The 14,457-nt window shown below is 37.7% G+C and overlaps 1 protein-coding gene across 1 annotated transcript in view; it reads left to right on the forward strand.

Moving 5' to 3' along the window:
• The window catches only part of COL3A1 (collagen type III alpha 1 chain), a 38,346-nt gene extending 36,097 nt beyond the window's left edge, over window positions 1–2,249 (forward strand). Inside the window, exons 50-51 of the mRNA XM_055289973.1 lie at window positions 145–387; window positions 1,131–2,249. Of these exons, the coding sequence (XP_055145948.1) occupies window positions 145–387; window positions 1,131–1,277 (390 nt within the window). The 3' untranslated portion in view covers window positions 1,278–2,249. The remainder of the gene's footprint in view (window positions 1–144; window positions 388–1,130) is intronic.
• The last annotated feature ends 12,208 nt before the right edge of the window (window positions 2,250–14,457 follow it).

Genomic DNA, 14,457 nt, shown 5'->3' on the forward strand with positions numbered 1-14,457 from the left:
ATAAAAATATGTTCACACATAAAATATTCATACATAAAATATATAAACAGCCCATATTACAATATGCATACATATACTACATGAATCCCTTGTGTGCAGTTGCAACTAAAATGTTTGATCTGTTTTATTTGTTCCCTATTACAGTTTAGCTATGGCAATCCTGAACTTCCTGAAGATGTCCTTGATGGGCAGCTGGCATACCTTCGACTTCTCTCCAGCCGAGCTTCCCAGAACATCACATATCACTGCAAAAATAGCATTGCATACATGGATCAGGCCAGTGGAAATGTAAAGAAGGCCCTGAAGCTGATGGGGTCAAATGAAGGTGAATTCAAGGCTGAAGGAAATAGCAAATTCACCTACACAGTTCTGGAGGATGGTTGCACGGTAAGAAACATTTTTCTCAATATAGGTCATAATGCATTCAGCATTTTAGTTTAATCATGCAAATTATTTTGAATAGAAGAAATAAAATTAATAGGATGAAATAAAGATAGCATTTGGTATGAATTACATACATTGCATCTACTGATTCATTGCAGGGAATGTTAAATGCAACAAAAAGTGAATGGATCTTAGCCTCCAGATGAAAACCAGTTGAAATAAAAGCATTTAAAATTTAAATCCACAATGCAAACTTTATCAGATTATTGGGATAGTTACTATATGTTTTGAATAATATCTGTCACATTAACTCAATTTGAAATCTCTGCTTTTTAAAATTTTAAAGGTTAACTTCAAATCTCTCCTTTGTTATTGTTATTTGTGAACACAGGGAAAACTCACTTCTAATATTAGCAAATTTCACTGTGAGGGACCTATCCTCTTTTTAATAAACCAATTAAAAACCTGTTAGCAATGGCCGGAACCAGGCCTCCTGAGGATGCACTGGTCTATGGCAATTGCCCTGCTGCATTTACTAAGAATCCTTACAAGGCATTTATTTAAGAATATTGTTTATCAACTAAGAAGATTACAGCTTTGAAGTGGAGCAGGTCTCATATATATGAATAATAACACGGCACGATGAATGCTCCTTTAGGGTAAAACGGTTTTCTTTAACTTGATCAGTCAGAGTTGTCTAAGTAATTGTAATGTTATGATCACTTACATTTTGTTCTTTTTTACAGAAACACACTGGGGAATGGAGCAAAACAGTCTTTGAATATCGAACACGCAAGGCTGTGAGACTACCTATTGTAGATATTGCACCCTATGACATTGGTGGTCCTGATCAAGAATTTGGTGTGGACGTTGGCCCTGTTTGCTTTTTATAAACCAAACTCCATCTGAAATCCCAACAAAAAAAATTTAATTCCATATGTGTTCCTCTTGTTCTAATCTTGTCAACCAGTGCAAGTGACCAACAAAATTCCAGTTATTTATTTCCAAAATGTTTGGAAAGAGTATAATTTGACAAAGAAAAATGATACTTCTTTTTTTTTGCTGTTCCACCAAATACAATTCAAATGCTTTTTGTTTTATTTTTTTACCAATTCCAATTTCAAAATGTCTCAATGGTGCTATAATAAATAAACTTCAACACTCTTAACGATAACAACACTGTGTTATATTCTTTGAATCCTAGCCCATCTGCAGAGCAATGACTATGCTCACCAGCAAAAGATAACCTTTCTTTCTGAAATAGTCGAATACGAAATTAGAAAAGCCCTCCCTATTTTAACTACCTCAACTGGTCAGAAACACAGATTGTATTCTATGAGTCCCAGAAGATGAAAAAAATTTTATAAGTTGATAAAATTTATAAATTTCATTGATTAATCTCCTGGAAGATTGGTTTAAAAAGAAAAGTGTAGTAGTGCAAGAATTTAAAGAAATATTTTTAAAGCCACAATTATTTTAATATTGGATATCAACTGCTTGTAAAGGTGCTCCTCTTTTTTCTTGTCATTGCTGGTCAAGATTGCTAATATTTGGGAAGGCTTTAAAGACGCATGTTATGGTGCTAATGTACTTTCACTTTTAAACTCTAGATCAGAATTGTTGACTTGCATTCAGAACATAAATGCACAAAATCTGTACATGTCTCCCATCAGAAAGATTAATTGGCATGCCACGGGGGATTCTCCTCCTTCATCCTGTAAAGGTCAACAATAAAAACCAAATTATGGGGCTGCTTTTGTCACACTAGCATACAGAATGTGTTGAAATTTAACTTTGTAAGCTTGTATGTGGTTGTTGATCTTTTTTTTCCTTACAGACACCCATAATAAAATATCATATTAAAATTCTTCTGTTTTTTGTCACTTTTCAAAGATTTAAAAAATGCATGTCTACATTAAGGAACTCCAGTCATCTTGAAAAAGTATATTGAATTCTAACTCTACATATTAATAATGCAATAACTTTTAAGAATATAAAATAATATAACATATATTCAGAATAGAGATAATGCTCAGTGAGGAATCCTGCAGATTTTTAGATCATATTTGCTGGAACCCCTGTGGGACACACTGAACACTGAGGGCATTCTGTTTGAAAGGATCAGTCCCTGGAAATGGTAACACGGTAAATCAAGGTGTTCCCAAACTGGGAATAATAAGGGAGGAAGATGTTGATAGTTTATCAGAAAGTAATTGTAATATGGGTCTGTTGAAATATATTAATATTAAGAAAAATTGACAAGTACCACATGATCTCACTTCTATGTGGAATCTAAAAGAGTTGAATTCATTGATGAAGAATAGAATGGTGGTTACCAAGGGCAGAAGGTGGGGTGGGGTGGGGAGATTTTAGTCTACGGATATAAAATTGCAGTAAGATAGAAGTTATAAGCTCAAGAGATCTATTGTAAAACGTGGTGACCACAGTCAATAACAACGTATTATATTTTTGAAAATTGCTGAGAGAGTAAGTGTTCTCACCACAAGAAATGATGAGAACCTGAGATACTGCATATATATATGTATATGTATCTCTGTCTCTCTACATATACATATATACACATATATATATGTGTATAGATAGAGTGAGAACTCAAATCAATAGTATGAATTAATAAATTAGATACTTGGAGTTTTATTTTAGACCAAGAAACATATCTGGAACACAATGTTCTGCCTCCTGTATTTGTAACTTAATATATCATGGAGAGTAGTTCATTTCATTATATATAGCTCTAACTTATTGTGTGTTATTGATCCCAATACTCAGTTTAATGAACACACTAGAGTTAAAATTGTTTGTTTATTTATTTGCTACCAAGTATCTAAAGCCCTATCTCATTGCGGGGAAGTTACACTTAAATGAGTCTTGGTTGAGGTTAGAGGCCATAGACAGTTGCTTTCCTAACCTCTCTTGAGTTAGGGTGTAGGCAAGTGGCCACGTGACCTGAGCTTGGCAAATTAGAGACACACACCTAAAGGTTTCAATCTGGGGATAGTTGTATTCACTTCATGGCAAGTTACCATAAATTTAGTGACTTAAAACCACACAGATTTCTTGTCTTACATTTCTGAACATCAAAAGCCTAAACTGAGTCTTACTGGACTAAAATCCAAGTGTCAAACAAGGCTGTCTTCCTTTCTAGAGACACTAGGGAGAAACTGTGTGTTCTCTTTTCCAGCTTCTAGAGGCTGCCCAGCTTCCTTGGTTCATGAGCCACTTCCAACATCAAAGCCAGAAATATTTGGTCAAGTCTTTCTCACATTGTCTCATTCTGACATTGGCTCTTCTGCCTTCCTATTTCACTTTTAAGGAACAAAATGATTGCACTGGGCCCAAATGGATAATCCAAGCTACTCTCCCCATTTCAAGGTCAGTTGGTAAGCAACCTTAATGCCTGCTGCAACCTTAATTGCTCCTTGCCTTGCCAAAAAAGGTAATATATTTACTGGTTCTGGGGATTAGGGTACGAACATACTTGAGGGAGCCTTATTCCACCTACCAACAATAGTGATCCAAAGAAGTAAAAAGAATTAAAAGTCCAGTCTGGTGGTGATCACAGCTACAGTTGGGGCAGCAACTGCCAGATATCAAAAGAAGCATGGCCAACAGTGCCACAAATGGCATCCACTGTCTTGTGTTTATGATGGCATCCACTGTCTTGTGTTTATGATGGCTTTGCCAGGTTGCTTTTAGGGTATGATTTTGAAGATGGCTCTGAATGTCAGCATTCACTTCATTTTTTGTTGATTTTATGCACCTGGATTCTATAGCTTTCTCTGAATTCCTCTGAATTTCAGAAAAAATCCATAAATTACATTTTTACTTCAGTGAGCTAAAGTTGGTTTAGATTGTTTACAACTAAGAAGCCTGACTAGGCCAGCAATTGGTAACAGGAGGGCTGGCAGGAAGCAAAAATGCAAGCAAATGGAAAGACTCTGAGATCAAATGTTTGTACTAGTTGGGGGCAAAAATAGAAAATCCAGCTTGTATTAGGGAAGGAGAATCTGGAAGTCCATGGAAATAGGATTGATCATTTATGATTACATGGAGTGATTTGCACTTTAAAGACAAGGCTTAAGGAGATAAGCGGCCTCTACTACACAACAATATGTTTGAATTTCATGAGAAATTGCAGGACTGCATGTGAATGTGGCTGCTGTGAATGGTGATGAACAGAAACAGAATGACAAGTTCAAATCCCTAACTTCTTGATTTAAGACACAGAAGAAAATCTATGCCCTTTCCCTGACTATGCTAAAATAAAAGCATACTATCTTTCTGGAAAAAGAAAAATAATTCATATTTTTGCCAAAGGTTTGAGATACTAAAAACCAAATACAAATCTTAATTCTGCAGATCACCAGACTTCAACATAAATCTAAATGGATTTTCCAATTCTCTATTTGATTCTCTGTAATTGGGAAATAGCAAGACCCTGGAAATTTAAATGGGGTTTATGGAAGAATTCTCTTTAAACATTCCAGTTTCACATTAAGTTTCTTTAGACATCTGAAATGGGATCTGCATTCCTTGCCTGGTAATTGTTCCCCCATTCTTAAAATGCAAGATGACTACAAGAAAAAGCCAATTCTCTTCAGACCTCATTCTCACCACTGCTTATGGTCTCCAGATTTATAACTGAAGTCAGATCCCAGAATGCCTCAGGGGGTAGCAATTTAAAGGTCAATCTCGGAAGAGGTTTACACATAAAAAGAATGGAAGGATTTAACTAATTTATATTGTTTAAAATCTGAGAAACGTGTGTAGGAGTGGGTTTTGAGATACTAGACAAAAAAGAACAGTGAAATTTGGACAAAATGTATCAATATATGAATGTAACAAAGAGTTATAGGAACATTATAATTATTAACATGGTTGAACTGAATTCAGGCCTCAGAAGTTGCCCAAACTGAATGAATTTGAGACATTACAAACTTTCTGACAGGTGGAGAATGTAATTCAAAAACTTAAGAAGATAGAAATATTGGAATGAATTTATTATATGTGATACAACCATTCACCTTCTGAGTATATTCTCAAGGTGGACCAGTAAGGTTTTGAGAAACGCGTGGTGGGCTGCATGCCAGCACCTTTGAATAATCTCCTTGTGTGTCTGTAGTCTGAAGATGGAAGTAGAAAAAAATCTAGCTGAAATAGGCTTCTTGATTCAATGGAGATGACAGAATCCGAGCTTGCAGAGGACAAAGGGCAACTCTAGACTACTGGAAACAAAGTGAGAATGATATTGCACAAGATTGCAGGACTGTCATGGTAGAAAAAATAAAATGGCATAATTCAGAAATAATGTTGTCAGTGGCTGATTGATAATGAGAATGATGAGCTGTCTGGGACAGTCACATTTACGTCTTTTATAAACAATAATGACAAACATATTTAGTTCAGGTAAAAGAGACCTCAGATTAGCAACCACACAGGCCTCAAGACTTTCTTCAATTCCCAGACTATAAGATGGTTAATAAACCTAGTCTCCTTAAAGGAAGCAGAAGTTCAGTGCTTTGGAGGAAATCTCTTGCAATAGAATCACAACTGATAAGCACTTACCATGGGCCAAGCATTGTTCCAGTCACTTTAAACTTATTAATTTGTGTATTACTCACTTTAATTCAATGAGGTACTAGTATTTTCATTTTACCAAAAAAAAAGCAAGAAAGAAAATGAGGTACAAGAGCCTAAGTAAGTTGTCCCAAGTCCCCTAACTAATAAGAGAGAGGGCTTAGATTTTAACCCAAACATTTTGGCTTTACAGCTAATACTCTAAGCCATGACACCAAACAGTCTAAAATATTTACTATATTCTTTCTCCAAAAGAAACCTAAGTTAACATTTTTGTGCTACACTGGGGAAAGGTCAAATGCATGACTTTGAGGGAACTATGGAAGAGTAATTATAAATTATTACCAGTTACTACAGATTCATAATGCCACTCTAACACTTGAATTGAGATTTTGATTACTCACTTCCAGAGTGGTCATAGCTAATTCAGGTACCATAATTCAGGTAAGCATGCATTTACCTTATTTAGTAAATCACTTAGTCATAAGACATTTATTGAGCATCTAATGTGTACCATGTATGGACGTCATACCTTATCCTAAGTGAATTTCCTCCCTTTTCTAGGCCATGCCTTCTCTATCTTCATTATCTTCCTCTGCCTACTCATTAGAGTACCAGCAGTCACTCTACTATCTCTCCTTGACAATCTCATCTATTTCCATAATGCTAGTCATCAATTAAATTAAAGATAATTCACAAATTGACTTCTGGCTTTGTGGAACTAAAGACCCACATATTCTACGGACTAATTGAAATCTCCATCAAAGTTTTGAATATCTTTAATGTAGCAAGTAATATAAAGCTTTTAAAGAGATCATTCCAGGAAGAGAGAAGAGCAATAGCATGAGGAGAGGAATGTTCCGGATGTGTTCAAGGAAAAACAAAGGGAATATGGTTGTAACAAAATTAGCATCTGGGGGAGGAGTATAAGAGAAAGCCATAGAAAAAGAGGAGACAAATCATGTGGAGTCCTATAAGAAGGGTGACCATAGGTGCAGCTTTGCCTTGGAAAGTAACAGTTTATGCCTATGTTCCCAATGTCTAATAAGATTTAGTATTGTAGAACTCAGAAATATCCTGATCTGATGACATTATATGGTCACCCTAAATTTATCTGGCCACTGAGGATATTGGCTGTTGCCTCAGTTAGATGAGAAGCCACTATGATAATGGATGACACGATCTGGCTTGCAGTTTTAGAGTATTTCTGTGACTGCTCTTTAGAGATGACTGTGTTTTAAGAGCAGAAACCATGAGAACAGTCATGAGTCCATTGCAATATTCTAAGCCAAGGATGACAGTCGTCTCCACCAGGGTGGTAATAGTAGAAGTGATGAAAAGTAGTCATGTTCTGGATGCATTTTGAATACAGAGCCAAGAGGAACTGCTGATAGTTTGGATGTGTGGTTTAAGAGAACGAGAGATATCAAGCATGAATCCAAGGCTTTTGGTCCAAGTAGCTGGAAGAATAGAGTTGTAACTAAGATGCGGAAGACTAAGGTAAAAAACTTGAGAAACTCAGTACTTTGAAGCTGGGCATGTTACATTTTGGATGCTTATCACTCTTCTAAGCAGACTTGCTGGAAATCAGAGGAGAGGTCCAGGCTAGAGAAATAAATTTAAGAGTTTCAGCATATGGCTTTTACATCCTTAGAAGTAGAAGAGATCAGGCCAGGCATGATGGCTTACACCTGTAATTCTAGCACTTTGGGAGGCCGAGGTGAGAGGATCACCTGAGGCCAGGAGTTCGAGACCAGCCTGACCAACATGGTGAAACCTCGTTTCTACTAAAAATACAAAAAAGTAGCCACAGTGGCACAGGCCTGTAATCTCAGCTACTCGGCAGGCTGAGGCAAGAGAATCATTTGAACCCAAGAGGCGGAGGTTGCAGTGAGCCGGGATCATGCCATTGCATCCCACTTGGGCAACAAGAGTGAAACTCTGCCTGAAAAAAAAAAGGAGGGAAGAAAAGTAGAGATCATGAAATAATAGAGTGTAGAAAGAAGAAAATATGAAAGCCTGGGATATTTTAATATTCACAAATTGGAGAAATGCGGAGGAAGCAACAAAGGAGACAGAGAAAGAATGAAAGGAAACCATGAAAGTGTAGGGACTTAGGTGCCAGGTGAAAAAGTTTAAATTTCAGAATTGTGGCATTAAGGGAACAAATGAATTTAGAGTCAATGTATTCCAAGATCACTAATTATAGATTTTTAAAAGCAAGGTCAAGTGAAGTTATATGCGTTTTTCTGTCTATAAATGGCAGTAGTGATGCAATGTAATCCTTTATATCACAGTTACGTTATCTCTTTATTATCTCTTTCATGATGGAGGATTAAATACAACTTTCTTCACCCTCAAACTGACATTTTAACAAAAATTATTTTACTTCCTTGACTAAAATAAAATGTATTTTATAAAGATTGAGGATGAAGTTAATGCAGCCGTTATAACATAGTTAGAACATAGTTAGCAGAAAACTAAGAAGAAAAATAGAGTATCCGTGTTCCAGATCAGTGGCTATTTCCTTCAAGTCTTCCATGCATATTCTAACATAATTGGGATAATACTATTTATGCAATATTGTATGCTGCTTATTTTACTTAACATAATATTATTTTATCCATAAAAATGTATTTTTAAATTTTTGGTCAAATTAGGAGAAATATAGAGGAAACCGTTGTTACAGAGTAATGGCTCCAAAGTTAGAAATCACATCAAAGGGAAATTTCTTTTATCTAGTGTATACTAAAATCCTATTTTTCTGGATTCTGTCTTAGAGGAATGTGCCTATTTTTAAAAGTGAGTCTGAAACTATGAAAAAATATTTTCTTTTCATACATAATTCTTCACTGAGTCATAACTCACTAAGATAGCTTGATATAATATTGGTGAAAACATTTTATACAACACAGCATACTTGAAAGATCTCCCCAAATCTCCATATTCTCTAGTCTGTCCCATTGAAGGTTTTCAGAAATCTTGCAAATAATCACTTGTTGAGTCAATGCCATAAACAAAAAGACTATCATCTATGGCTAACATTTTTTATTAAACAAGTTTTTATCTGATATTTTTCTCATCCTTTTTCTTTTCATTGCTTTAATCTTCCTCAAAAACATCTTTACCTTTATAACTCCTGAATGTTTTCACTAAAATGCATTGAATTACTTTGCATTTTTAGACAATATCTGCTATGATATTTATTAACAGAAATCAGGTTGCCTTTTGAGGTCCGTAAAATTTAGAAATAGGAGTTACGATATTTCACATCAGTTTAGTGATTGTGTGGGATATACTTTCTATTATCTTTAAAATGAGATACCCCATAATGAAGTAGGAAAAGAAGCAAAAGTTAAGCTCTGTCTTTGGTTGAGTTCCCTGAAAACAGACTGTAAGGCAGCTAATGATGAGCAGGAGATTTACTGGGGAGTCATCATGGGAGATACATCTGTAAGGAAATGAGAAACATAGGTTTAAACAGAGGGGGAAGCTGACCCCATGCAATTGACAGAGGTTTCAGGGGACTCTACAGGAAACTCTGGAACTGAGGTGGTCCTTCAGAGTTGTTATAATTCACAGTAAGAGGGATGGGTTTTTTTATTCCTGAATCAGACAGTCATTGACTGTGGGCTGAAATTTGGAAGGAGTGGAGGTTACATTTGGTAAAGCAGTCTTCGAGACTGGGGGCAAGTCTATGTGAGAGACACTGCTGTGAACCCTCAGTAACAACTATTTTCAGTGGCTGCTATCAGCTGCTATCAATGTTTTGGCTTTGAAAAGGGCATACATGTGGATTACCAAATTATAACCTCCTCCTATATGTTCAGTACTCTTCTAAACACTAGACGGAAATATATCACATGATTGTCCCTCTTTAGGTGTGTGTTGTCTAGGGTAGATAGGTTGAACCCAAATGAAGTGGCACAAAAGCATTCAAGACAAGCAATTAAGTGCTAAATTGTGCTGGGCTAACTATAAGAGATATAGATAGCAGATGAGAAAAAGAATTGGTCAATGATGATTATATTTTCAGGACTGTCTTCTTTAAAAGATAAAATGTATTGTACAATAAAAAAGAGTGTTATTTGAATAAACACTGGAGAAAAGGAAAACCACTTTGGACTAATAAACAAAAGAAGAGAACAAATAGAAGAATGATTATCCCATGTCCATAGCACAGTGAAGAACCCAGGCTACCTAAATCCATTCATTTTAATTCAGCCACAGTATTGAGCAATTACTAAATGCAAGGCTCAGAACCAAGTGCCCAAGATTATTCAAGGAGAATAAGAGATCATGAAATTTAGTAAAAGTATGACGACACAAGCATGTCACAAGACTTAACATAATAATTTGAATTAGAGAAATACAAGGTACTACTGATGGCAGCGGCTGTAGCCATCATGCAGGCTGCAGCAAGGAGGCACAGGGAGGCACGGCTGGGGCTGCACACTCCATGGAGCTGGTGGGAACCCTGACCCAAGTTGGTGCAGGAGCTCCCCAGGTGCCACTGCAGCTGCCCAAACTGCAGCTGCAGACCCAGGCCTCCCACTCTGTGGAGCAGGCAGGAGCCCTGCCCTCCTTGGTGGGGGTATAGTCACCAAAACTGTAGCTGTGGATCTGAGCCTCTCTATACTCTTGGAGGGGGTATGAGCTTCTCAGGTGCAGCTGCAGCTGCCCTCCCAGGCCCAGGACCTGTACATCTCTGTAGCCTGCATACTTGAGGTCCTGGGAAGTTCCCCATTGCACATCCCCATAGGCTTGGGGGTATCTGCTCTGGCTGCTTGGCCTCTGTCCTCTGCTGCCACAGCTCTGATCTCACCCCTGGTTGCAGCTGAGCCCTGGGGTCATGAATAACCATGGGACACAGAGTCCTGGGCAGAAGTTGGTGGGTCTCTGGTAAGGCTCCACCTTCAGGCTAGAGAGGGCCTAAAGGTTAGGGGCCAGCCTGCCTGTTCCATGGACCAGAGTGGGGACTCGTGGTGCCTCTCCCAGGCCACCCATGGCCATCCATGACCAATCGGCAGGCACTTCCACCCCTGTGAGGTCCATAAAAGCCCTGGGCATAGCCAGAGCAAGGCAGAGGATGGAGAGGACAGAGAGACAACAGGACAACCAACTGCAGAGAGGAACTACCCTCTCTGCTGAGAACTTCAGAGACCTGCAGAGACGTCTGAATGATCTGCAGAGAGGAGCTACCCTCTCCAGGGCTTCTTCTCTGCAGAGAACTGAACACTCCACAGATGACTTGCCTGCCAAGAGGAGCTACCCGCCGTGGGTCTCATCTGAGCTGTTGTAACACTCAATAAAGCTCATCTTCGTCTTGTTCACACTTCACTTGTCTGTATACCTCGTTCTTCCTGGATGCAGAACAAGAATTCAGGCTGAGGCACCATGGCCACAGAGGTTTCCAGTCAGAAAATCGACACTTCAAAGATCCCGTAACACAAGAAAGGGACAAGGAATGAACAGTCATGTCCACATGGAAGCTCTCAAGACAGGCTACATGAAGCAGATGACATGTGGGGCCAACTTTAAATAATATAATGTTTTTCAGGTAGCAAGAGGAAGGAAGACCACAGAAAATACGTAAGGAAAGAGGTGCAGAGTTGGGAGGCATACTTGGCAATTTAAATTATCCCAGTTTCAGAGGGAGCATGGGTTTCAAGCAGTGGTGTTGTGAGAGATGAGGCTGGAAATACTGTCTAGACATGAGGCCTTAGAATAGCAAGGTGATGACTTTTTATTTTGTCTGCTTCTCAGTCTAGAGTCATAAAAAGGTAGTAAATATTGAAAAGCTGTTACTTGAGGAGAGCACAAAATCAAGGGAAACATGGGGAGCCATGGTCAGATTTGCAGGCAATGAAGAGATACCCATTGTGGGAAGAAGGAGGCAGATTGGATCTCCATTTTAGGAAAGATGAGGATGAGACAAAACAATTTTAGCAGCGAATCAGAACACCTTTTCTTCAAAGACTAGACTGAAGAAAGAGTCACAGAGTGTAGACATACTTGCTGGGAAAATTAGGTTAAGGAGGGAAATGGGGTCAGGCTGAAGGAGAATATCAATAATCAGGCAAGAGATGTTTCCATTTAATAAGGACTCAGTGGAAATTTACACAACTTCAGGCTTACTTGCAGCTTTCTACGTGGCAGTTAAACGTGGCAGTGATTCATTTGGAAGGGTAGTTGAACATGATAAAATGTGTGACTGATTGGAGAATACTAGGTCAGAGGCAGCTAAGTCTATTTGGAAATTATCCTTCTGCAGATGGTGGATGAAATCATCTGGCTCCAGAATGAAATCATCAGGGAGCAAAACTTCCAAAGGAAAGGGGAAAAGAACAGCATGCATGGTGTGTACATGGTGAGAAGGAGGATGTGGAGGAAACATCATCAAGGGTCTGATTGGGGATACTGCAGCTTTTAATCATTTTTTAAAAGGAGGATTCAATTTTGAGGGCTGAGGTTGTGATTAATTCAGGGCTATGAGGAGAGAGAGGAAACTGAACAGAAGGAGGGCTTCATTAGTGCTATTGATAAAAATGGTTTGGGACTGATTTTCAAATTTTGTCTTGAATTTAAACCACCTGGAGACTGTCCTCAGCAGAGTCAGCAAAAGCACAGCTTTGAAAGAGGCGATCACTTTCTGTAAGAACCCAACAAAGCACAGTATTATGCAAGGAAACATGTCAAATGTCTCTGGGAGGGGCTTGTACTTTAGCTTCCTTTGAGTCTTTAGGGCTACAATTCTGACTACAGATGTTTTCAATTTATGTTGCTTATTTTTTCTCATTAAATTGGCTAACAATTGTGATCATTCTGTATCTCCAGCCGCCTTTCATTATAGGATCTATCTCATAACAGTTTCAACTGCTGGGAAAATTGTTCACATTACCATTACAGTTCTACCTTTCTCTATTTATTACCACTTGAGTCTGCATTTGTACTTCACATATATGCAGACCAATTTTCTGCCGTATCAATGGCATTTAACCATAACTGCTTATATGCATATGCTTTTGGTATGCACTCTTCAAAATGAGGTGAATCATATTCTTTGATTAAAAATAAATGCATCTGGGAGGCCAAGGCAGGAAGATCATTTGAGGTCAGGACTTTGAGATCAGCCTGGCCAACATGGTGAAACCCTGTCTCTACTAAAAATACAAAAATTAGCTGGGTATGGTGGTGCACACCTGTAATCATAACTACTCAGGAGGCTGACACAGGAGACTTACTTGAACCCAGGAGCCAGAGGTGGCAGTGAGCCAAGATCACACCACTGCTGTTTAACCTGAGCAACAGAGCAAGACTCTGTCTCAAAAGAAGATATACAAATGACCAAGAAACAGGAAAAAATGCTCACCATCACTAATGATTAAAGAAATGCAAATCAAAACCACAATGCAATACCATCTAACTCATGCAAGAAATGGCCATAATGAAAAAATTTAAAAAAATAGATGTTGGCATGAACACAATGAACAGGTACACTTCTACACTGCTGGAGGGAATGTAAACTATTACAACCACTGGTGGAATACAGTGTGGAGATTCCTTAAACGACTAAAATTAGAATTACCATTTGATTCAGTGATCCCACTACTTGGTATCTACCTAGAAGAAAAGAAGTTATCACACCAAAAAGATACTTGCATATGCACGTTTATAGTGGCACAATTTGCAATTACAAAAATGTGGAACCAACCCAAATGCCCATCAATCAACACAGTTTCTTTATCCACTCATTGATATACATATATGATATATATCATATATATATATCATATATATGATATATATCATATATATATATCATATATATGATATATATCATATATATATCATATATATCATATATATCATATATATCATATATATGATATATATCATATATATATCATATATATCATATATATATATCATATATATGATATATATCATATATATATCATATATATCATATATATATATCATATATATGCCCCCTTTGCTAGTCCCCATCTCAGTACATGCCAGCACCTTCCTGCCGGCTACCTAAGCCAGAAATTTGGAAATAATCTTAAAATCTTGGTTCCTCACCCTCACTCTTTCATCAGATTGCCTTGATGCTTTTTCTTAAATATCTCTCATATATATCTATGATGGAATACTACTCAGCCATAAAAAGGAATGAATTAATGGCATTCACAGCAATGTGGATAAGTTGGAGACTATTATTCTAAGTGAAGTAACTCATGAATGAAAAACCACACATTGTATGTTCTTACTCATAAGTGAGAGCTAAGCTATGAGGATGCAAAGGCATAGCAATGACACAGTGGACATTGGGGAATCAGGGGGAAAGGGTGGAAAGGGAGTGAGCTATAAAAGAGTACAAATTGGGTGCAGTGTATACTGCTCGGGTGATGGGTGCACCAAAATCTCAGCAATCACCACTAAAGAACTTACTCACGTAACCAAACACCA

Source organism: Symphalangus syndactylus, chromosome 8 (genome assembly GCF_028878055.3).
Source record: "Symphalangus syndactylus isolate Jambi chromosome 8, NHGRI_mSymSyn1-v2.1_pri, whole genome shotgun sequence".
In the NCBI taxonomy this organism is placed as follows: domain Eukaryota; kingdom Metazoa; phylum Chordata; class Mammalia; order Primates; family Hylobatidae; genus Symphalangus; species Symphalangus syndactylus.